Raw genomic sequence first — 23,219 nt, 5'->3', positions numbered from 1 at the left:
CCACCAAAAGGCTTGATGGGTGGTGAGAAGTGCGAGCCCTCATCCTCACCGAGCTGTGAAGTTTTCATACACAACAACACCAAAATGCTCCAAAGAATTGGCCAGTGCTGGAAGCTGACAACTGGGAGGAAAGGAGCAGGCAGAGCACTTGGGCAGTGTAACTCTGATTTACACTAATGAGCACTACTTGTGTCTTTTTTTTTTCTCCCTCAAACACTAGGGGTTAATGTCTTCCTTTTGAAGGACACAGATGCCCTGGGGTTGTGGAAGAGGAGGGGAATGAAATCCTCTCTTGCAATAAGGAGGGGAATCTTGGAGTAACTGCACAAAAAGTGCGTCTCCTTCGTCTGAGTCAGGAAAGAAACCGTGCCAAGTCAACGGGATTTATTTCAAATTCTGGCTCATTTTGACTCCTATTAACTCTAAACGAAGACCAGCTGGGACCAGCCTTCCCGAGCAGCAGAGAGAGCAGGCAGAGCAGCCGATTTCACTGCAAGGGCACATGGCCCCTAGACTGCAGGGGAGCAACCTCGGTCGCTGCAGCCGTTCCCTGGGGATTGGGAGAGCTCTGGAATTCCCTGCAGGATTCCCAGGGCAACCCTGGTCTGCCCCAAAGGTTTCAATGGGTTTGATGTGCTGAGTCACAGGTACCAGAATAGCAGACAAGGGGGAGAAAAATCCACACAATAAAATCTCCCAAAGAGCAAAATCCAGCATGTACCTCTCCATAAAATGGGATGTTTAGACTTCCACAGAAGAGGCTGAACCTGGGGCCACCAGTGATGCACTGATTATGAAAGCAAAGGAGAAAGCAGCTGAGGGCAGTGATGCCCAGGGATGGCCACATCGCTTCTAGAAGGGGAAGGAGAGAGCCCGGTGGGCTGCAGCTATGCAGAGGCACTTGCCTGGACCCCTGCTCCATCCCTATTCGAAGCAAAGAGCTTAAAGCACATTTGACTGCATCCCTGAGCAGCTTCATTCCCCTTTGATTTTTGAGGTAAGGCAAATACCTTCTTATGGCTTTGCTGGATATTTGTCCACACAAGTAATGATACTCCAAGGCTGTTACACAATGACACATCAGGACCAAGTGCAGGCATCTTCAGCTATAGAAACCGGACTCCACTGTGGGAACTGGCCCTGCTGATGTAGCAGGTACTGGAAAGGACAGGCAGTAAGGGCAGGAAAAGTACGTTCTGTTGTGTTGCCTCAAGCTGTGGCTTGGGGCATGGATCAAGTACCAGCCCATGGCCTTTCACAAGCACAGCTGTCTCATGGAAACACCTGCTGAGACGTGTCAGGCCCACGGGCTGATACAGCCGGTACTGGGCCACTGCGCAGGGCACAGCAATGGGGCTGGGGAGTCCCTGCTCTCTTCTGCCTCTGCCACCACTGGGCAAGTCACTTCAGTACTTTGTGCCTCTACTGCTAACACTTAGTCAAGGCCAAGATTAGGAGCAACAATACTCATTTCCTAGAGTGAAGGTGTGAGGAGCTCGCTGTTACCACAGATGCACTGCTGGGGCTGTCAGAGCCCTCCCCTGCACACTGAGCCCAATATTCTCCATTCCCTCCCTTGCTCAATTGGAGGGTAACCCCACACCCTCCAGCTGAGGGAGTTTAAGAAACTTCTTTCAAGTAAGAGCTGCATAGACAGCCCATAGACCAGGGCATGAAAAACAGCTCAGCACATTATCAAAAAAAGCACAGATTCCTGCCTGGACGGCAGAGATTAAAACCAGAAGTGACTCCAGGATTGTCCTTCAGCAGCCCCAGCGTTCTCAGGGAGCTGGACGCCCTGTAACCGATGTGGTGTTGCCAGCTGTCACTGAGCTCATGTGTTTGGAGCGAATGGCTGGATTCAGCAACAGCGGAGCGAGGCGCTTTGTTGCAGAAAAGCTTTGAATCGTGTTTGAAACGGCAGGAAATAGAAAAGAACAAAGAGCAAAAAACCACGATGGACACATTCTGCTGCAAGTGACATTTGGACAACTTTGTAATAGAGCAGCGTGTTGGCTGTGAATGAGCTCCTGCCCTGGCATTACAGAGCACCAAAACCAGCCCTGTCTCAGCTGTGACTGTTTCTGGAGCAGCTCTGCTAGCTCAGAGCAGAAGGTCCATCCTGACCAGCAAGTCCTCCTTACACTTCAGGACTGCAACCTGTAGATGATGGAGAAACAAGAACACGATGGGAAGGACGCTGTCCTCAGGACATCATCCAACATTGCGTGTGGAATTGCTGCCCTGCTTGGGAGCCATGTGGCTGAGATCACAGCACTGGAACCAAATCCATGAGTTCACCCAGTGCTCTGATCTGTACTGGGCTGGATAGTGGCTTTATCCCTTTCAAAGCACTGAGTTCCCTCAGAAAACCTTCTCAGATCTCCACCCCAGCCCAACTCAGTCACCCTACCCTCTTGGAGAGCAAACAGAAGGACTTCGGACCTTGTCACTCCAGAGCAAAATGATTTACCAGCCCTGAGAGCTCTTTTTCGGGCTGCTGGTGCACATCTGCACCACGCAGCAGGGCCGGCACACGCAGCCTGATCCTCTCTGATGTAATTGTTTATGGCAATTTATACCAGTGGAGCGTCTGGCTCAAAGCTTTCAGAGTCCTGACGTGGCTTGAATGACACTGCAGATAGGATTTCAGGTTTAAAAGGAAGTGGAAAAAGAAAATATCTGGGCTCCCAGTTTTGCTGAACAACGAGGGATTTTCTTGTTTCAGGGCATGTTGTATTTCATTACCTACAGGCTCTCAAATTGCTTTCCTGGAACTGTAAAAACCTTGCTATCAGATGTCTGCCTTGTACGACAACCAGCACATTACGAAAACCACAGCACACAGCTACGGAGAGCAGCTGGAAACCCACCACCTCCCTTCTGCCAACTGGCTTGGGCCTTTCGCACAGCCACCCTCCGAGGGAAGGGCTGAAATGCCGTATTTTCCGTAGGTGGAGAGAGAAGCAGCAGAGGAGCACTTTTGGGGGTTTTAGTCTCAGGAGCCACTTGCCTGTATCCAGGTTGATGGTTGCAGATTGGTGACTTCAACCTTTGACTCTTATCATCCTCTGTTGTGAAGAGCAGGATCAACTGACAGCCGGATAATTTGTAAATGCACATTACTCTGACAATGTTGTTTGGGTATTTCAAGCTTCATGGCACTAATCCCTTGTGCAATGACAAGTCAGCAAATAGTTTTTTTATTTCAACAAACTACTCTGTGACACTTGCATTGCTGATGGATGCCTTGCCAAGGTTTCACAGGCCGCTGTACCTTCCAGTCTCCCCACAGACTGCAGAGACGTATCCTTGTCCTGGCTTGCCCATATGGGAAGTCTGGATTTCCAGTGGACAACTCCTGCTCCCACTCCCCACACTGTTGACCCCAGGATCCGTGTCACCAGTCTCTCTGAACAGAGATGCCCAAACACTTGCCAGGCAAAGAGATTATCACTGCTCAAACAAGCCAACCAGAGGCCAAGTCCAAAAAAGAGTCAAGATCAAGTGAAGGCAAGAAGTTTGTATTAGAGGAAGATGGAAACCACTGGGAGGAGATAGTATGTGAGACAGCAGGTCAGGAAAGGTGCACATCTGATACGAGTTTTGAAATCTCAAGTGGATCATGCACTCAGCTGTGTGCTAGCTGTGTTTCAGAGGCTCCGATTTCTCTCTTAGGACCAGAGGACACAACTGGCCCAACCCTCTGCTGAACAGGAACTGGGATTGAACGGAGCAGCGCGAACTTGGACAAAGTGACCAAAAGATAGAGGATACTTGTGTATCTCAGCTCCAGCTGCCTCGCATCCTGCCAGCCACAGCTGTGAGACTCATGGACCATCTCAGTTGCCAGGTTTGTTTGCTGAAATCCACTGGCTTTGAAACATGTACAAACTACCCCTGGAGACTCGGCTGGGGCCTCCCTGCTGCTTTTGTTTGAGATTTAAAACCACAGTGGAAACTGGTTTTCAGATATGTTAATACTGGAAATGGCTGAGCCAAGTTCAAGTTAATCATCTCTGGAAAAGGTTTCTTGAGCACCGAGGGACATTTGGTTGTGCCGGTGATGTTGTATCAATGGGGTGGCTTTCTGGAAAATAAAACCTTGCTCAGCAAAGCCAGACATGTCCCTGCTGCAGGGATCGATCGCTGGGTGAACGTCTCTCTTCTGCATGACCCAGAAGGGCAGCGCAGACCCTTTATGCTTCCTCCAGCACCTGTGAGGATGCTCCAGCACTTCCCTTCATCTGCCATCGCCCAGGGAGCTCTAGGACTGTGCAGACCGAAACACTGCAAACCTCTTTCCATCCTCTGTGCTGGCCCATCACCACATGGGGTGTGAGCTTGTACAAGCCCTGTCAAATTCCCCATTTTCTACCTGCTCTGTGGCTGCACAGGGCACTGCCAGCACCAGCCCTTCGCCCCAGGCCAGTACGTGCAAAATGGGCTGAAAATGTACCAGCAATAAAGGCAGATTGTTTCAGAGCAATTAGGAGCCTTGTTTCCTACATCTGTCAAGAGGACACTTGATACTGAAGCGTCACATTCCTTTAGACATAAGCAAAATGAAGATTAAGACTAAACATGTCCTTGGTGTTATGGAAAAGTCTTCAAGATGTGGTGTAGCTGCAGTGATTTGTGATGAAAAGGGTTTTTCCAGAGGCTGTCTGTGAGAGACATGTCTGTGTGGGTCCCCTCTAGAGCTGAGGCAGAGGGCAACACAGGGCCAAGCCAAGGTGGAGGAGAAGTTTGTCTCTATGTCCACAACTGCAGATGGGCATCAGCTTCCTCAAGCTAATATGAATGTCTTGCAGAAGCAGAAGACGAGGTACACTCTCCCAGATGGAGGTCAGTTTGTTGGCACAGGTAACGAGACAGATACTTGTGTGTGTATTTCTCCCTCTTGCACAGAAGCATCAACATCTTCCCAGTCCCCTCTGCAGCTGAGCAGGATACCCCAACAATATCAGAGCAGAAGCAAACATCTCAAGTCCAGGGAAAATCAGTGGATCCAGGTGGGAATGCAGTGAAGCATGGATGTAAGGACTCCTGGGTGTCATGCCAGGAGAGACAAATGAAGATGCAATGGCTAAAGATGAAGTTCTCTTTAAAACCATCTAAACTGAGTATTGGACAGCGTAACACTATCACATCAGATGTATTAAAACCATATGCAACACGTGTGATCTGTAAACACACAGCATCTGCAGCACACCCAAACCCAACGTGCCTCCTCCCTGCAACGCCTCCACACCTTCCTCAGGCAATTTCCATAGTGCCCTACAAATCCTGGACAGCAGTTTGTCCCTGTTCAACCTTGGCATTTGCCCGTGGGTGAACACCTTCAGGGTTTTTCCCTGACAAGATTTTTGTTATTTCTGTCCAGCAGCCTTAAAAACCTCTGCCCATTGTACACATTTCTGGTGGGCTGAGGCTGTGGTGGCTTTCATGGCACGTCTTGCTGAGAATGAGTTGATATTCCAGCTTCCCATCCTCACTTGAAAGGGAGGGGGTTGGTTATCTCTAGCAGTTTGCATCTCTGAGCTGGAAACTTTTATCTTAGCACAAGTCTAAGGAAGACCCCACTAGTAACTGCACATTTTCTCCATGGGAAGATAGGATAAAAGTCTCAAAGGAAAAGGGGAAAGGAAAAATAATTTGTACTTCTGTCAGAAGATTTCCATCTTTAAATTAGCGCAGTGAGCACAAGAACACCAGTCCATACATTTGGTAACGGCCAGGTGTTTGGCAGAAGCAGCAGTGCTATCTGGAGCCTATGTGGGTCTCAAAGTCTGTCTGAGTTTAGACATAAGGATATACAAAGAAGCACATTAAAATAGTAGATGGAAATATAGCACTCTGCAGTAAAAAAAAAAAGAACAACAAAAGGGAGTGATTATGAGCAGGAATCTTGGCTCTATTTACTCCTTTTTTAAAACATAAAACAGAAAATGGCATCATGTTCCCAGGGACATGCTGGCAAACAGCAGGGTTGGAGTCTGAGAGAATCTATATTTTATAGTTTATAACTTAATATGGCTTTTGCATGATTTTAGTATTTTTATTGGTTCTTAAAACATGTGCAATATAAACATGTGAACCAGCCAGAAGTACAGCACATGGAGGGCCGGGATGTTCAGCCATGCCAGCCCACAGCTGGGAGGGAGCTGGGGTTTGGGGACCACCCCTCACCCATGGTATGGTCCCAATCCTGCAACGAGCTCCCTGTGGATACAGGAGGCTGTGGCCAGGGTTGGCCTTATTTGGGGCAGGACGACAGCCTTATTCTGCACATTTATGGTGCTGCACCACAGCATTAAGCCAATGTTTCCACTTTCTAGTTGAGTCAGTGCTCAAATCCCAACCTCAGCCCAAAAATAACACAAATTCAGCCCCTTTGCTGCTTCCATCCCCTCACACCCTTCTTCCTGCCCTCCTTTTAGCCAGCCACAACGTCACCAAAGGGAAAAACAACGCACTTGGACACTGAGCATCCACCCAGCGCTCAGAGGTACCTGCCTGCCTGCTGCCTCCCACCCATCCGGGCAGAAAATGCCTTGTAAGTCCATGCTTCCTACAGCTTTGATCCACAACAATAATGACAACAAATAAATCATGTCGTCAAGCTGATAAACTCCACGTTTCATGCAGAAGGGCCTGACATGGCTTGCGGAGCAGCCCACAGGGGCATTGGGCAGTGCTGTCCTCCATCTGGCACTGCCAAAGGAGCCCCAGGCCAGGCCCTGCCCAACTCGTCTGTGGAGGCTCATCTCGGAGCCAGAATCACATTTTTATTTTAATGGCACTGAGATCAGGCCTCCAAGCGAACCAGTCACGCCTCGGATATTCACTGGGGAATCAGGAATAATTTCCTGCTAATTTCTTCTACTTGTTTTCTATATTGAAGGGGGAAACCTCTGAAGGGAAAAACAGAAGTAAGCAAGTAATCATCAAACAGAAGCGAGAGAGGGCAGAAGCTGGCCACTGCCAAACTCCAGGCCAAGACCAGCTGTGACAGCCAGGGGAAACTCAGCTCCTCACAGTCCTCTCTATGCCCCTCTCTAATGCCCAGCGAGGTGGTCCATTTTACAGATGCAGTAGAGAGGCAGTGTCCCAAAGCCTTTGGCAGACCAGAGGAATGATCCACATCTCAAATGTGTCTCCTGATTAAAGGACCAAACCTTCTCCTGGATGTAGTTTTTCGCAAAAAACAACATACTTTACAGTACACTTGCAACAAATCACACCTCAGATGACCTCCTGCCCCAAGCAGAGGGTCCTGGTTCATGGCCTGCATCTCCCTCTTGACCTGCCCCCAGGTGTTTCGCTGCAACACAGCATGCCCTGTGACAGCAGTATTAATGTCTACACTAATTACTGTCCTTGTAAAAAAAAATAAAAAAATTAAAAAAAGAAAAAGCCTATTTAATCCTTGTTAGGGTTTAAATGCAATCCAGCCTCCCAGACACAAGACTGCAAACTTTTGCCCTCTTGTTGCAGAAGGATCTCACCTCTCCAGCCAAGCTGGTTTGACTTCTGCAGCCCGGGGCTCGGTGTGTGCCAGCTGTGCCCCAGTGCTCGAGCTGGGGAGCACACGCTCACCTCTGGGCTCACACTGCAGCCACCGGGAAGGTTAAAGTCACCGTGCACGCAGGAATTTAGACAAGAGCACGCAGCACTCCCTGCTGAGCCTTTTGGGGCAAGATGCAACTGCTGGTTTGGAAACCAGAGCGCGGGTGGCCCCATGGAGCTGAGTTTGGCCGATACCTGCACCTTGGTGACCTTAGATACACACGGCTGCCGGTGGAGTTCAGGGAGAAGAGCACAAGCTCCTACGGGAAACCCACGGACCGCCTATGGGGGTGAGCGGGCTGGTTTCGCAGACTCACTCGGACACCTGTGATGCCGGGATATCCAGGAGGCCCCTCTTTTCCCTTCAGCCCTTCGGTGCCTTTTTCTCCTTTCTCTCCTTCCAGGCCTTGGTCTCCTTTGTCTCCCTGTGGAAGAGAGGAGAGTGGGAGCTTTTCATACCCACACAACACATGGGTCACTGTGCATGGCTTTTGCAAGGAAAAAACCCCAACACATAATTAATATTTCAGGACTCTGAGAGGAAGAGAGCCTGCAAGCAAGAGGATGAATGAGGATGAGTCATAATACACTTGACATTTAAAAAATGAGCAAAACCAGGTTTCTTTTTTTAAAAAGTCTCTTGGCTGGAGGAGAAGGAACTCCCCCATTACACAGGGTAATCTGAACCCCTCTGCTTCTCCTGCAATAAGGCCTGAACCTCCCACGTGAATGAGACAGGCGGACAACATCTGAAAGTTTCCCTTGCCTCTCCCAGAAGCCCTGAGCTCAGGACGCTGAAAGATTTTTTAATGGGATGGGTTTGTCTGGAGCGGCCTCTGGGCTCTTGTTGCCAAGCAAGAATCAGCCCAAGGCTCAAATAAGCTCTGCGAAACAGCATCATCTTGTCCCTGTGAAGGATTTCTGGTCCGAGCAGTAGGTACCATGTCAAATCACCGTTCTTATAATTGATGGCACAAAATATTATGGAGACAATCCAAAAGGCCAATTTAGTACTGACAGCAGCACCTACACTTGTGCAACCAACCAGCCTCCACAGAGTCGTTCTCCACCTGCATTAGTGAGAGCACAGCAACATCTCCCCGGGTTACACAAATGCTCCTCACCATCCAGAGACACATTAAGGGTGAAAAAACCCCAGTTTGGTTCAAGAGCTCTTGGAGACAGTTGGTGGTGGCAGGAGAATACAGAAGTCTATAAGGAGGAGTCTTTTGGTCCAACATTCAGAGATAAGCAGAAGCAGAGACACATGGCAAATAGTTTAATTAGAATAAAGCAATAAATTGCATTGTTGTGGGACCGGCTGCTTTTTCTTTCCGTGGAACAAAACTGTTGGCCTTTTTGGAAAGGCCAGCTGTGCAGGGACAGAAATCAGAGCCCTGTTCCAAAGGCAAGGTAGCAAACTCACAGCAGCAAGATAAAGAGCCCTGAGTGAGCACCTGGGGCTTTGCCAAGAGGAATTGGGTCTGGTTGCTTCACTTGCTAAAGAAGTCCTGGTCAGCAGTGCAGGGGGGAGTGACGGACAATTCTTGTTTTCCCCTGCCAGGTCCAGGAATCCCTGATTAGTTGGAAATTTAATCTGTAAAGACTCAACTAAAACAGACAAATTGTTGGAAAGTCGATTTTGAAGAAGTTGACCTTTTTGGAGACCTGATCAGATGCCAAAAATGTGGGTAGAGGAGTGAAACAGGAGGAGTTTGTTATGTGTGCTTGCAGAAAAAAAAATCCTTGGAGAAAGCAGGGCAGAGGCTTATTGCACAGAGGACCCAAAACCCCTCTTGGCTTCAACCTGCCTCCGGTGCACAGAGATGTGAGAGCTGAAACACGCCACGAGCGAGCTTTACCTTGACACCATCTGGCCCAGGTGGCCCGCTGTCCCCTTCCAGCCCTGATTCTCCCTGCAAGACAAAAGCAGGCAACATAAGGCTGTGCCCAAATATGCTTTTTCCCTCCATGCTGTTGGCAGCTGGCTTGTGGGAGCAACAGGAGCCCAGCCCTGCACTTTGACACACGTCCTGTCCTATACGCTAGTGATGGACAAGCTTTTCCTGGAGCAAGAGCAGGAGCTCAGCCTCTTGCCTTAATCTGAGCCATAGTTTCTCCTCCACAGACTCCACTGATGTCTTTCCATGTGTTGAAAAAGGGGCTTGGTTTGTATTCACTTCACCTTGGGCTTCCCCATCCTGCTCCAAAAACTGACCTTAGTCCTGAGAAGGGACAAGAACCACCGCCAGCTTCAATCCATGCATTCATCCCGGCCCTGGCTCCCTCCCCATGTGTGCATAGTGTGGCCAGTGTTTCCCTGCTTAACGCCCGTCTTCTGCTCCAGCGTCTCCCTGCACCTCGTGGAGAACAGGATGGGTCTGTTCCCACACTGCTCCAGTCACACATGAGGTTGTCCCAGCCCCACCATAGCACTGGAGGAGCTCATGTCGGCTGGGGAGCTCAAGCTGACAGGCTCTGAGAAAGGTGTTTCCACCACCCACAGAAGAAACAAGGGCCATAAGGGTTACGGGACGCCCAGAGAAGGGTCTGTCTGCCCAGAAAGAGAGCCCCTGCAGAACAGATAAGGCACAGAAGGTGATCGTACTCACTCTTTGGCCAATGAGGCCTTGCTCTCCAGGGACTCCCAACTGGCCAGGATCACCCTAGAAAGAAGGAACCACAGAGACAAGCTGCTTACTGACGGCGAGTGAGCATGAAGCATTTCACAGTACACCCCTCATTTTGACTTTTTCTTTCCTTCTCCCACACAAACACCTTCAGTCTGCAAGGGGGTCCAGAGGACAGGTTGGCATCACCAGCACCTCTGCTTGCAGAGGGTCGGCGCACACCTCGCAGGCCCTGTTGCAATGGTGCTTGGCAGGGCAGGGGACGAGGAGTGGTTTGTGCTGCCTGCAGCCACACGGCCAGGAGATATCCTGGACATGGGCTGAGGGACAGGAGATATCCCCTCGGCACGGCCCTTTGGCAGGAAAAGCAGCAATGCTGGGTGCAATGCAGTGCTGCAGCACACACACAACCAAAGCAAGGGAGAAGAATGCTGACAGCTCTTTGAGCCTCAGCAGGACTGAGGAACGTGGAGATGAACTAAAATGAATGAACTGAAGGTGCCTGGAACTGGCAAACAAATGGATCTTGGGAAAAGGCCGTGAGGTTGGGCATACAATGACCATAAGGCCACTGCCTCCCATGTGTGCCCATCAAAGCAAACTGCTTTGTAAGAAAGAGCTCAGGAAATGCAGAGAAGGAGAAAAAGGTTTGACCTATCCATACATCTCATCCCACGGCAAACGGGCCTGCCTGCACGTGATGACTGCCCTGAGCAACTCCAGTCTGTCCTAGCACCTCCCAGCACTGGAGGAGGAGCAGCACCAGACTCTTGCTGACTCCTGGCAAGGATGTGTTGCACTGACAGCGGGTAAAGGGGTGTTTGTGCAAACCATCGTGTCCTGTTCCCCAGGAGGGCAGCCAGGAGCACGGGAGCTGAAACACTTGTGCAGTATCAGGACGCCAAAGACACGGTAGCTCCAGTGAAGTGTCAGAAGATTTGCCAAGGAAAACATGGCAAAGGATGGGGCTGGGGGTGGGGAGTGAAGAACAGCAAAGAGGAAATTGCATTTAATCCCCACATAGAGCCCGTTTAAAAGCTCTGCACACAGGAGTGGACCTTCAAACCAAGTGGAAAGGGGGTCAGGATAAAATAAAAACCCCTCTGAGCTGCTCAGCACAGGGATCTCATTCAAACAAAGAGACGGTTTTTACAGGCCTTTCCATGTGGACAAGAAGGTGCATTCATGGAGCAGGGCACCTTTCCCCCATAACCATTACAGAAGTTCAGTCCCCAGAGAGCTGAGGCTTGGGAACTGCAGCAGGACCTTGTCCAAGGGTATTTTAAAGTTTGAGACCTTCCTGAGACTCTTGTTTCAAATTAGAAGCTGCCTGGATCTCCGAATCTCCTGGATTTCCCTCTCCACTCAAGTTTTAGATCTGTGGAAGAGCTGAGCTTCATTTCCAAGGCTCTTTGCATCTCTGGAGGCACAAAGTCCCTGGGATGGTGCTTCTCCCCAGCATCCACAGCCTTCTCCTCTGGATGAGGCTCAGAAATTTGTAACCAAGGGCTTAAAGTTAATGTTATTTTATTATTCTTCCTCTGTTTATTATGTTGTCTGCTCTGGCTGCTGGAGGGTGAACCTGTGATGTTACCCACCCTGCAGGAACAGAAGTTGCTATTATCTCCCTGGTCTGACAGAGAAATTGCACTACGCGTTTTTCTCACCTTCATGCCAGGTTCACCCGCAAGGCCAGGTTGTCCCATTGAGCCAGGCGGTCCCTGGAAAGAAAAAAATATAATGAAAAAACCCATTGTAAGCAAGTAGAAAGCAAGATCAAAGACATAATTCCTTTAGCAGAGCCCTCCTGAGACAGTGCAGCCCTGGTTGCCATGTAATTACCTCCCGGGAGCTGGCTCAGGGTATGCAGCATCAAAGAGGCCCCACACCCCCCCATGCCCAGTTCCTGGGAGGGCTCAGTGCGTCTCCCACGCCTCCCTTGCCAAGCATCTCTCTATCTCCTTCCAATCCCTTGCTTTCTGAGGTTAGTAACCATGCCAGGGATCAGTGCTGGGAGTAGCTGGGAAAGAAGGGAAAAAGGCCCAGAATTAGATCTGAAAGCTCTTCAGAAGGACCCAGCAGCTTGGCTGATACAGAGGATAACAAAAACGCTGTGCTCCTTGCAACCCTACTTCTCCATTGCCACTGGTGAGAGCACATTCTCTTGTACCACCAGTCTTGAGAGCCAAAAACGAGTACCTGATCTGGAAAACTATGGAAAGTAAGACAGGAAGAGGGAAGCTGGGAGAGTGACCTTGCAAACTGTTACGCGGTGTCCAGCTGCCACGTGCAGCCTTGCGATAGAGGGGTCACGTTCATTGGACACCTTTGGTACAGAGATCAATTGGGAGCTTTAACCTTCGTACGTTTTCTACTGCCTCTGGGGAGCACGGGAAATGGGAATCTGTGAAACAAGCCCAAAGATGGGACAGCAAAGCTTTTCTTTAAAGGGCTTGAGAGGTTTATTTACTTATGATATTTGCTTTCCGGACAACAAACTCCCTTCTCTTTGCAGTTAGGAATAAAGGAAAAAAAGAGCACATAGTCAAGGGAGCACTCTGCTGCCCAGGGAATAAAGCCAATTCCTGACTTGCTGAAATGGATTCCAGCAGAGAGGGAGCAGGGCGCATGTTGGGTTTATGAACAAATGGTCAAGTCACGCAACGAGAAAATTCAAGCTCCAATGAAAGCAAAAACCCTGCTTTGGTTTCTCCAGAGGTGCCAGTGCAGAGAAAGGCTCCTGGAAGAGTCACAGATTTGAATAAAGCTCTGTACTTTCTTGGTTGGAAACATCCAGAGTGGCTCAGTAGCAGCTTTCCAGCTCCCCAGTGTGGTTTACCACGCCGAGAGCTCGCTCCGTCCAGTCTAGCAGCCATGAGAATGGAAACTTTCATGACTCACACACTTTGCAGTAGACCGCATTAAAAGCCACCTTCACTGCTGTTTTCACAACCAAGTGAAACACCGTATCTGCATTGCAGCTCAGGACCTATGGACAGGAGCTATGCAAGGGGAACTGGCACATCTGGTAGACACAGCCAAAACTGTAATACTTAAGGAGAGTGAAATCAGGTCAAGATTGCAGACAAGTTAGGGGGAAACCATGAAGGCATCTCCTGCTCTCCGTGTCAGGGCACCGTTTGGCAGCTGCTGCTGTGTTGGTTATGGTGTGTTTGTGCCACTGCTTCATGGCAACGGCAACCCAAAAGCTCAGTCAGCAGCAAAGGCGTTTCTCTGAGCTTCTTCCATTGGCTGCAGTGGCTTGTGATGGGGCTGCAATCCAGGCTGGCTGACAAAACTGTGTCTTGCCAGTAATGGCATCAGCGAGGGGGAAAGAAAAGACCAGTTGTCAGTTTGAATTGTATTTGGTCCCTGAATCTGCACCCTGGAACAGGAAAGGGGGTCCCTGGTGTGGCCATAGAGCCATGCCATGCCTGCCAGTGTGGTCAGCTTTGAAATGTTTATCTTGTTGTGACAATGGCTCTGCACATCTGGGTGTCTATGGGCAGTGATGAAAATAATGCTTTAATTTGTGATTTTCACTGCTTGCTTTGGAAGTTGACTTTCAGACTTGAGGGAAATCCCTCCTGCTCATGTCCTCAGGAGTGGAAGGATGCACCTCTGCACATTTACTCCTCTTTCAGTCCTGCTACTCTTTATGCAACAAGAAAACAAACAGGAGCAAAGATCAGACGTACCTTATGCCCAACTTCTCCCAAAGGCCCAGGTGGCCCCTGTGGTCCTTGTGGCCCCTGAAAAACAGAGACACAGGGCTCTTTTCATACAGCTGTTTCCATTTCTGAAGGGCCATCACTTTCACAGCCTGTAAGATAAAACACCAGTTCCCTCCCACATCACAGTGGAGCTACACAGTGAGCAAGAGATGACCAATGAGACGAAGAAGCCAGCAGTGGGTGTGCTTAACAGGCAAACAGCTCAGCAGGTCCTTCATCTTTCTGGCTCCTGCCTAGAACAACTGCATTTGCCAACCTGAAAAATGCCTAGTTTAACTTTTTCTTCAGTCCAGGTCAGTCCCCACAGACATAAAGAGCAGGACGTGACCCCTCTTCCTGCTTCTGTGATCCTATTGGCCCTCCTTGAGGTCTGTGTCTTCATCTGTTACCTCCCAGTGCCTCCTCCAAAGCTGTGGGCTCAGTTCTGACACCATCAGCCTCCCTCGTGGTTCCCCTTTTGCTCTACCAGCCCAGCTCAACTCCTCCTGTTACATCTCAACCATGTCCCAGGCCCAACCTTGCCCTTCCTTTCTCCCTTCCTTTCTGAAATCTATCTCAGGCTGTGTCCTACACTCTCCCCGGTTGATCTATGGCCCTCTTTTGCTTTCCAGGGGTCTGACCTTGTCTTTCCTCATGACTCCCAGAATTCTAGCCAAGTCTTTCACATCTCTGACCACACTGGAGTTGGCAAGGACAGAGAAGCTGGGAACGGGAATCAGTGGTGGGGAAAAGACAGAGAAACAAATGAAGTGTCTGTGTGTGTGCAAGGGAAGACAGATGAAGGGAGAGCGATAAGACACTTGCCGGGTCGCCTGGAGCCCCTTTTGCTCCTGGAGGTCCAGAAGGTCCTTGGATGCCCTAGAAAAATTAAAAACACCAAGGTGAGCTCCAACCCCATAGCAATCTTTCATTCATCTCAAACGCTCCAGTAAAAGAAGTGGAGAGGTGATGCCGTAAGTGAGACACTGCCCAAGTTCCTCCTCCTGGACCCAAAACTTACAGACTAGCATGAAATCGAGGTTATAAAAGAAAGCACAAGGAATGGAACACTTACTGGAAAGCCACGTGCTCCTGTCTCCCCAGTCTCACCCATCTTCCCCTGTGAACACACAGTGACACCAGTTAGCAGCCAGGAATGTGCTGAGACACCTGCGGTGCTTTGGCCAGGAGAAGCTGCAGCTGCCCAGGCACTGTGCACGTGTGGGTGTCCCATAGGGGTCTGACACCGCACCAGGTTTGGCTGTCACAGAGGACGTACCTGCAGGCCGTCTGGCCCCAGCTTGCCTGGCTCCCCTGGTCGGCCCTGCGAAGCAAGGAGACAAAGACATGTTGGCAAGAGTGCAAATCTAATTAATATCAAATACATCAGAACAGATACATATTCCCTTAGGTCATATTTTACCAGTTATGTTTAATTGCTCTGATTTTTGTGCAACATTCTGATGTAACAGTCAAGTGCACTCACTGCCAGTTAAAGCTGCTCCCATTCCTTCAAGGGACCCCATTATTTTAGCAGAAGCTCTTTTATGTTTGTGAATTGCCTCTGCGTTTGGGGTCTCAGATCCCAGCAGAAAGGGCCCTGATGCCCACATTGGACAGATTTTACTCCATCTGCATGAAAGACTCATCCCTGCTGGCTGATCCTCATGGAGCGATCGAACATCCCCTGTTTGTGGAGGACAATGTCACCTTGATCCTGTCTAGGGCATTTCACAACACAGCTAAGAGCAGCCTTGGCCAACCCGGCCACCCACTGGCATTCACCTTGACACCTCGTGACCCCGGCTCGCCTACTGGTCCATCAGGCCCTCTGGCACCCTGGAAAAAGGCAAAAGAGAGGCAAAAATAAGAACACAGAGTATATGTGACACTGGAAAATACAGCAGTCACCCTAGCTTTGGCCACCAGGAAAGTCCATGAGATCAGCCCTGGCTAAGCCAACCTATACTTGGTTGGGTTGAGCACAGCAGCTCAAAGCCCAGGACTCAAAAGACCCCTTCTGTGTTTTGTTGCTTCGTTTCTCACCATTCACCAGCACATAGCACCAAAATACTTTTAATTCCTGTTAAATCAACTACCAACCGCAAACCAAAGCCAGAGGAGAAAGGCAGGCCAGGAACAGCCTTATGTTCAGACAACAGTTACAGGACAGGGGTGTTGCAATGCACAGACTCGCAGTTCTAGCCTTACTGACATCAAACCTCTAGAAATCAGGGTGACAAAGCTACAAAATATAGAGAGGTACCACTGTAGGGTACCTTTGCAGCTGTCCTGGGCCCCAAACTGCTCCCAGAGAGCCGGGTATATTTGCTGGCAGCTGAACTGGAGCCTTCAGCTCCAGTTACCTGCTATTTAAGGAGCTGGCTGCTGTGAGGGAGCAGGCAGGTGCTCATGCATATGTATGTGGGGAGCACAGCCAGCCCTGCTGCTCCAGCATGTCTGGTCCCACACCCTGCGTCTGTGTGCTCCTGGGTGTACGTGTGTGTGCTCCTGGGTGTATGTGTGTGTGCACGGGGACCTCAGGAGGTGCAGGGGACACACAAGCTGCTGCAAACGCTCATGGCACATACAAGACTGCAGACAGTAAGCGATGCTGGATGTGATTAGCTAAAATTGAACAGCTCGTACACCCTTGAGGATGGGGCGTCCTTGTTCTTCCAGAGGGTGCTAGGTGAGGAGAGCACTGGTCTCAAAGAGGGGATAACTGTGATCTGGCTTTCAGAGTAATTTCAGAAGAGATGAATGCACAGTGCTCTGCACCATTTGAACCCCAGAAACCAGTCTGTTACACTGATGGAGAATAAACAGAGCCATGGCTAGGGAAAATAAAACAGCAAAAAAAAAAAGGGCATATCAAGAGACTCTATTAATGCACGTCATGTCCATAATCAGGCCATGAGCTCAGTTGGGACTCTTAGGCGCTACTGCAATATAAATAATAAATAAAAACACAGAGCGGTGCTAGAATGCAGCGTTAGGAGGAATCCTGAGAGCAGGCCAATGCGGAAATAGAGAAAACAGGAGCCAATGTGCTTAATCGGGATGCAAACCGAGTGCCAAAAGTAATAACAGGGCTGGGGAGCCAATGTGTTAGAAAAGCAACTCCAGTGTGACAGGCAGAGAGAGACTCACAAAGAAAGGCAGTGTAACAGCAGAAGATGTATAGAGAACGCAGCCAGATTACTGCAGCAGACAAACATCGTCAATATAAAATAATGCAAAAACTTCTACTGCGTTTGGCAAAACCCTGTGCCGCTGAGTGTACCAGAGATTAAATAACCAAAAGCCTGTGTTGCATGCCAGTAAGACACAGCTCTAAAGAATGCTCAGCCTGCTCTCCAGGACAGATGGACAGGGTAGGGCTGCGCACCCAATGGGAACCCCACCACCAAATGGGGTGTTTCACAGGTTGGTGCTTTGCTACGCTGACGTAGTGGCAGCTCTCATTGCCCAAGACCCCAGCTAATGCTGGTCACTGGAACAGAGAGCAATAAAGACCAAAAGTTTTGTTAATCCATGTCCCTGTAAACTTCAAAGCACGGTGACATAAACCAGAAGGTCACTTAAAAGCAGAGCTACTGACAGCTCAAGCCAGGCAGCGCTGTAGGTTGGAGCAGTGGGAGAACAAGGCTTGGAGGTATTTGGGGAGCTGCCTGGGGTAACTGGGACACCCAGCAAAATACACAGACCTGCCCTGGGCTGAGTACTGGGCTGCCCAAAGAGAAGGGAGGTGTCAGCACGTGTATGACACTGGCACCCCCGGACAGCACCCTGCCACCCAACTTCTCATCCTCCTGGGAAACAAACTGCTCCCCTCCTCTTTGAGCAACCATTCAGAGATTTTGTGCCATCACATCTTTATTATCCAAGATGATATCCAAGCTGCTTGTGAAGAAAAGGAAGGATGTGCAAAGAGGAAGGATTCAATACCTCAGCCCTGCCATTACAGAAGGAAGGAGCAGGAATCAGAAGCAAGCGGGACATGAAAACGACAGTGATGACCTGGGTCAGAGGTTTCCATTCCAGGACAGATGCTGCCGGGGAAGAAAACTGGGATGCATCTGGCCCCTCCAGACCCATCTTTTGCAGTCTGTCCTGCCCTGTCCAGCCCCTTTGTCAACGCTGGGCTGCTCTAAGCTGGGTGAAGGCTGCTGGGTGCCCTCAGCCCTCACTCAACATGCAGCAAGGCAGCAAAGGCTGTGGTTTTCAGCGGCCCAACCCGGCAGGGCTGGCTGGGGAAGTGTTTACGGTATCCTCGTTTCTTCCAGCAGAGCCCTGTCACCAGCATCGCAGGATCTGCCAGGGCAATCTCGCTTCACAGCAGTCACCTGCCTAATCCCATCACAACACATCTCGTCGGCAGCTGACCTAAAGAAGGAGAAAGTGACCCTGTATTTGCAAATGCATGCGGCAAGCTTCATCTTCTCCAGCCTCCTGGGCCAAAACCCAGGATAAAGGCTTCCCCTAATTCGTCCTGACAGGAAAGGCTACATTTAGTCAATTAGTTAAATCTTTAAAACTCTCTTTTACTGACAACGCCGGTTAGAGATGAGCGAGTGAGGCCCTGGCAGCTCTCCAGGGAGCATCCCATGCCAAACGCCGCAAGGCACAGCACGGTGCCTTCCCTTGCAGACCCAGCAGCTCGGCCTGGCAGACAGGGCTGAGTGTGGCTCCTCTTGGACCTTCAGTGTTTCCAAATTAACTGAACAGCTGGGCCTGCCCACCCTGAGCATGGCAAAGCAGAGGGACCAGAGTGAGCATGTGGAGAGGCATCTTGGGAAGCATCCTCCTAAGGGCATTGCAGCATGGACCTGTCCTAAGGGTCGGGTAGGGAGGGTGCAGGGAAAGGCATGGCTTTATCACCGGTGTCAGCATCTCTAGGAGCCCATGAAAAGAGAAGGAAGCTCTTCTTTAGTCCATGTTAGTATTTATAAGGCAGTACACAGCTGAGGAGAAGTCCTGCTGGGCCAGGGCTGTACAAACAGTGCAAGCTCCAAGTAGCTTTACAATGTAAACAGGAAAAAAAGGAGGGTTAAATCAAGATCTGTCCATTCCTTTGCACTCAGGCAGCCAAGGCACAGAGAGACACAGGTTCACGGCTGATGGAGCATTTGAGAACCTGCTCAGCTAGTTCACCAAGGCCAGTTGGACATGAACGTGTGGCTCAGAGACACTGCCATGTCCATCTCAAAGCAGCTCACCCGAGGTCACGCAAGGAGTCACAGCACAGCCTGGGCAGTGCCACTGCAGCACAGCAGCCATGAGCTCAACTCTCATCACTCCTTGCTACCTACATTCTCCTTTCGCTTGCATTGTCAGGCAAGAGGAGCTGAATTGGCATCGTTCAGGAAATCACAGCTCTGTGACCCTGTATCTGAACATGATGCTTCAGCTGCAGTAAGTCATGCTGGCGCCGAGGTCCTGGATCTCAGCAGGCAGCGAGACACTCAGGGCTGGGTAGAGTCCAGCATTTTGAAAATTCTAGTTTCAGTATCTTATTTGGGCACATTTCTGCCTGTGCAGGTCCCCATGGTGTGGAAAGCTAGCGCTAAGTCCTTGCAAGTCTCACCTGCAGTCACATTCTGCCTCCTGTAATCATGAATTTTGTTAAATGTAGGCTCCAGCAGCAAAGCAGGTGACAGTGCCACACGATCAGTGGGTACCCAGGCCAAGAAAGCATTGCCCTCAGAGATGTGCAACACTGAGCAGCTCGATCAGCAAACCCAGACTAAACGAAGTGTTACGATATTGGCTGGATATGAGCAGCACCAGCTCAGAAATTCAGGGGAATTCATTTCCAGGCTTTGCCACTCAGGCTTATCACTAGTTCATGTGAGGCAAGAGAGATAATACCCTGCTGCTAGAGTAGACAACATTCCCACAGAACAGAAACACTCAACAAGGTGTTTCTGCAAAGCTGCATTTCCCCCTGTTTAAACAGGTACTCAGAGCTCAAAGAGGGACAGCAACCAGCTTCTGAATAGCAGCAGCAGCACGAACAAGCAGTCAGTAGCTCCTTCTCAGAAATCCAAAGCTTCTTCCTTACTCCTTTATCCAAATATTGATATTTCACTATCACAGTCTGGCCAAATGAAAAGCAAGCAGATGCCTTGACTGGAGCTGAAGGGAGACATTGCTGGCCATAGATCTGTAGCTGACTTTTCCTCAAACACTTCTAATGCTTTTTCAGCCAACTAGAAAGATCCCTGGGAGCAAAACCATATACCTCTGCTTTTTCTCCATGCACAACTCCTTAGCTGGACCCGGAAAAAGCAACTGTTTTCAGGTTTGCTTAGATACCACCACTTCCCAAATCCCTGCAGTTGGTGATGCTGCAAGGCGTTGGGTCTGTGTGGCAGAGGTACAGCGGTGCCCCGTGCAGTGAGCGGCAGTGCTGGGGGGCAGGGCTGCAGCCTTATCTCGGCTTTGCAGGCTTCACCTGGGCAAGTTAATGCAGGAGCCTGATGAATGAATGGAGCAGTGGAAAAGAGAAATATGCTTTGGGATTCCAAAAGCTCCTCTGTGTCGCCTAAGCCAGCACTCAGCATCCCTGCAGTGAGAGGATAAAATGCCAGAAATATTGACAGGCACCTGAGCCAGCAGAACGGGGCAAGGTAAGTCACTTTAGGGCAGGATTTCAGGCACAGCTTTATGATCTGAGTTCCAAAGTAATGACTCCAGTTGATATTTAACCTTTCGTAGAGATTCTTGGCCAATACCTGGGTTTTTGATATTGATCTCCTCAATAAAGGATGCTGGAGACCACACGTTTTCCTGCTGCGAGGAGCTGATTAAGAAATGTGCTTTTGAATTTAAGTGAGATAGGGAGAGGGACTTGCTGAATCAGCCACCTGCAAATTTAAATGTTGATTTGGTTAAATAATTAGGTTTAAATATGTGCATAGCTGTCACTAGCTGGATGTTAAGCACATATCTAAGTGCTACACTGGGTATGGATGAAGGGAAATAAGCCTGGGCTTACATGTCTGGGTTTCTTGTCCTTATGGACGCGAGGAGGGGAAACGGCATTTGTGGGAGATTGTTCGGTATCACTTTGATGGGCTGGACAAAGACTTGGGAAGGAACAATAGCCCTGTCACGACTAACACGAAGGTTACAGTTTTTTAAGAATTTTCACTTTAAAATTTGTACTTGTATCTTACCAACACAAAAGCTATCACAACATAAATACCGACCCCAAAAAGTCTCCATTGTTCTTTACAATCGAAACCACATTTGCTATTTACGTTTCCTTCAAAAGCAAAATTACTTTAATGAAGTATCCACAAACAGAGTGCATGGAATCCACAAACATCTGGCAGAGGCTGCAATCGTGTTTCCACTCTGAATTGAATTATGTCCCTTTTGTAAACCAGGATAGACAGAGGGTAATGTCTGAAATTACAATTGGGGGATCATTTCCCCATCCTGAGAAAACCAAGAGCGTGAATAGCAGGACCAACTAAGCAAACAAAGAATACTGTGTGACTGGAATATCTTCTGAGGGTATGAGGAGAAGGAAAACGTGAGAGAGAGATATCCAAACCAGAAATCCTCCAGGCAAGAGATCTGCTAGTCCTTGCAGTACCAACTTTCTCACATCATATTCACTGAAATTTGTAGGATTTCAGGGTGAAGCCCAAACTCCTCCTCTCTGCTGGGGATGTTAGAAAGGATGTCCGTCTGTCTGCCCTGCAAATTCTGCAGGAATTATATCACTGCAGTGCTCAAATGCACCAAATCTCCACCGTGCTGCAGTTCAGCAGTGGGTGTTGAGAGCAGGATCAGCACAGGGCACCAGCAGCAGATCCAGATGCTCAGCATCTGCTGGCAGAGGCTTACCCCTCTCTGATAGGGGTGTCCTGAGGGCAAGATCAAGGTCTTGATGCACGCTCTTCCCCAGGCACTGCCTCCTGTTCTGCCCTTCCTGGGGTGACTTTTTGCAGGGCTCTGCAGCCAGCCGGGATAGGGTCACTGCTGTATTTCTGGCTGTCAGAAATGGATGCTTTCCTGGATGCACTTTGAAGTCTGGGCTTTCTCAGTGGAGGAATGACCAAGGGGAGTGCCACAGGGTCTGCTGGGCTCAATATCTGGAAAGGAAATGCAGCCCGAGGCCATGAAGCTGAATGTCTCTAACATACGGTACGTCACTTTGAGGATGGACAGTGCTGGTGGCAGCTGGTGTCCTGCAGGATTTCTCCCAAGGGTTTGGCACCCTCTCCCTGGATCTGGCCACATCCAAAGGCAGGTCCTGCTGTGCCAGCAAACCTCCTTTCTTAGGAGCTGAATCCAGCTTTGCTCTTGGTTTTATCTCATGTGATGAAAAATATCCCCTTTGTCGTGCCTGACAGTACAAGTGGAGCTGAAAATGGCCTGGTCAGCTGTACTTCCCTCGTGGGTTGAAGGCTTTAGGCCAATGGAGATGTAGGAAGCTGAAGATTTATGCGGGTGAATATCCCACAACCCAAGAGCCAAACACTGCAGTTGCACGCGGTCGCCTGCGTAAGGAGAGGCTCAGCGCCAGGGGATGTGGTTGGCATCCCCGGCTGGCAACTCCTTCTCCATCACTGCATACTTTGAGGGCACTGGCAGAAATGTCTGACCTTCTCCTCAGACCCATCTCGCCAAGAGCCCACGCGGTCAGCAGCCTGGATTCATTCAGAAGGTGTTTCCTGTTCAGCCCTGCACTGTGGTTTTACCTTGAGATATTTTCTGCTGTCCATTCAAAGCCTCCTGTAAAAGTGCTTTGCATTTCTCATCCATCATGATCACAGATGTCCCGGACAGCTCAGTTAATTGCTGCTGTGTAGCACAGAGAAAACTCGCTCCCCAGGGGACCCTCTGAGAGCAGAGCTGGGGAATGAGATCCATGGGCCTTACCACCAAGAACAGCAGCAAGGAAGCTGATTTTCCCAGCCACAAGTTAAAAGCTGAACCCTGATATGCATCTGCTGGGCTTGAATGTTACTGGTGTCCTTCTAGCTGTGCTTTTAAAGCTTAAAGCAGTTCCAGGGTACATAACTCTGTGGTTATAAAGCTTTCTTGTTGGTTATTCCATTTCCTTTTGCCGGTCCCAGCTATTCAAAGAGAGTATTAGCTCTGCTATAGGGAAACATATGCAATCCTTGGCTGTTCTGAATTCCCCAAGCAGGAGTCACAGTTGATGAAGAGACTGGGGGTGTGTAAAATGTGCAGTTTACTCCAGCCTATGTCTTTGAAAATGAAACATGGAAACAGGTATCATAAGATTCTTGGAGAGAGAAATGCAAAACACACTGTCGTA

General features: G+C 49.5%; 1 protein-coding gene across 1 annotated transcript in view; it reads right to left on the bottom strand.

The window, feature by feature from the left end:
* Positions 1–15,754, bottom strand: part of COL27A1 (collagen, type XXVII, alpha 1) — a gene marked incomplete at its 5' end in the record, with an annotated part of 42,439 nt that extends 26,685 nt beyond the window's left edge. The window contains 8 exons of the mRNA XM_010191817.1: positions 7,890–7,997; positions 9,435–9,488; positions 9,791–9,797; positions 10,185–10,238; positions 13,901–14,025; positions 14,991–15,035; positions 15,195–15,239; positions 15,701–15,754. Coding sequence (XP_010190119.1) covers positions 7,890–7,997; positions 9,435–9,488; positions 9,791–9,797; positions 10,185–10,238; positions 13,901–14,025; positions 14,991–15,035; positions 15,195–15,239; positions 15,701–15,754 — 492 coding nt within the window. The remainder of the gene's footprint in view (positions 1–7,889; positions 7,998–9,434; positions 9,489–9,790; positions 9,798–10,184; positions 10,239–13,900; positions 14,026–14,990; positions 15,036–15,194; positions 15,240–15,700) is intronic.
* Between the last annotated feature and the right edge of the window lie 7,465 nt (positions 15,755–23,219).

Source organism: Mesitornis unicolor, unplaced genomic scaffold, assembly GCF_000695765.1.
Source record: "Mesitornis unicolor isolate BGI_N332 unplaced genomic scaffold, ASM69576v1 scaffold9819, whole genome shotgun sequence".
Taxonomy (NCBI): Eukaryota; Metazoa; Chordata; class Aves; order Mesitornithiformes; family Mesitornithidae; genus Mesitornis; species Mesitornis unicolor.
The sequence above is the reverse complement of the archived record's forward strand: the minus strand, read 5'-3'. Positions and strand labels throughout refer to the sequence as shown.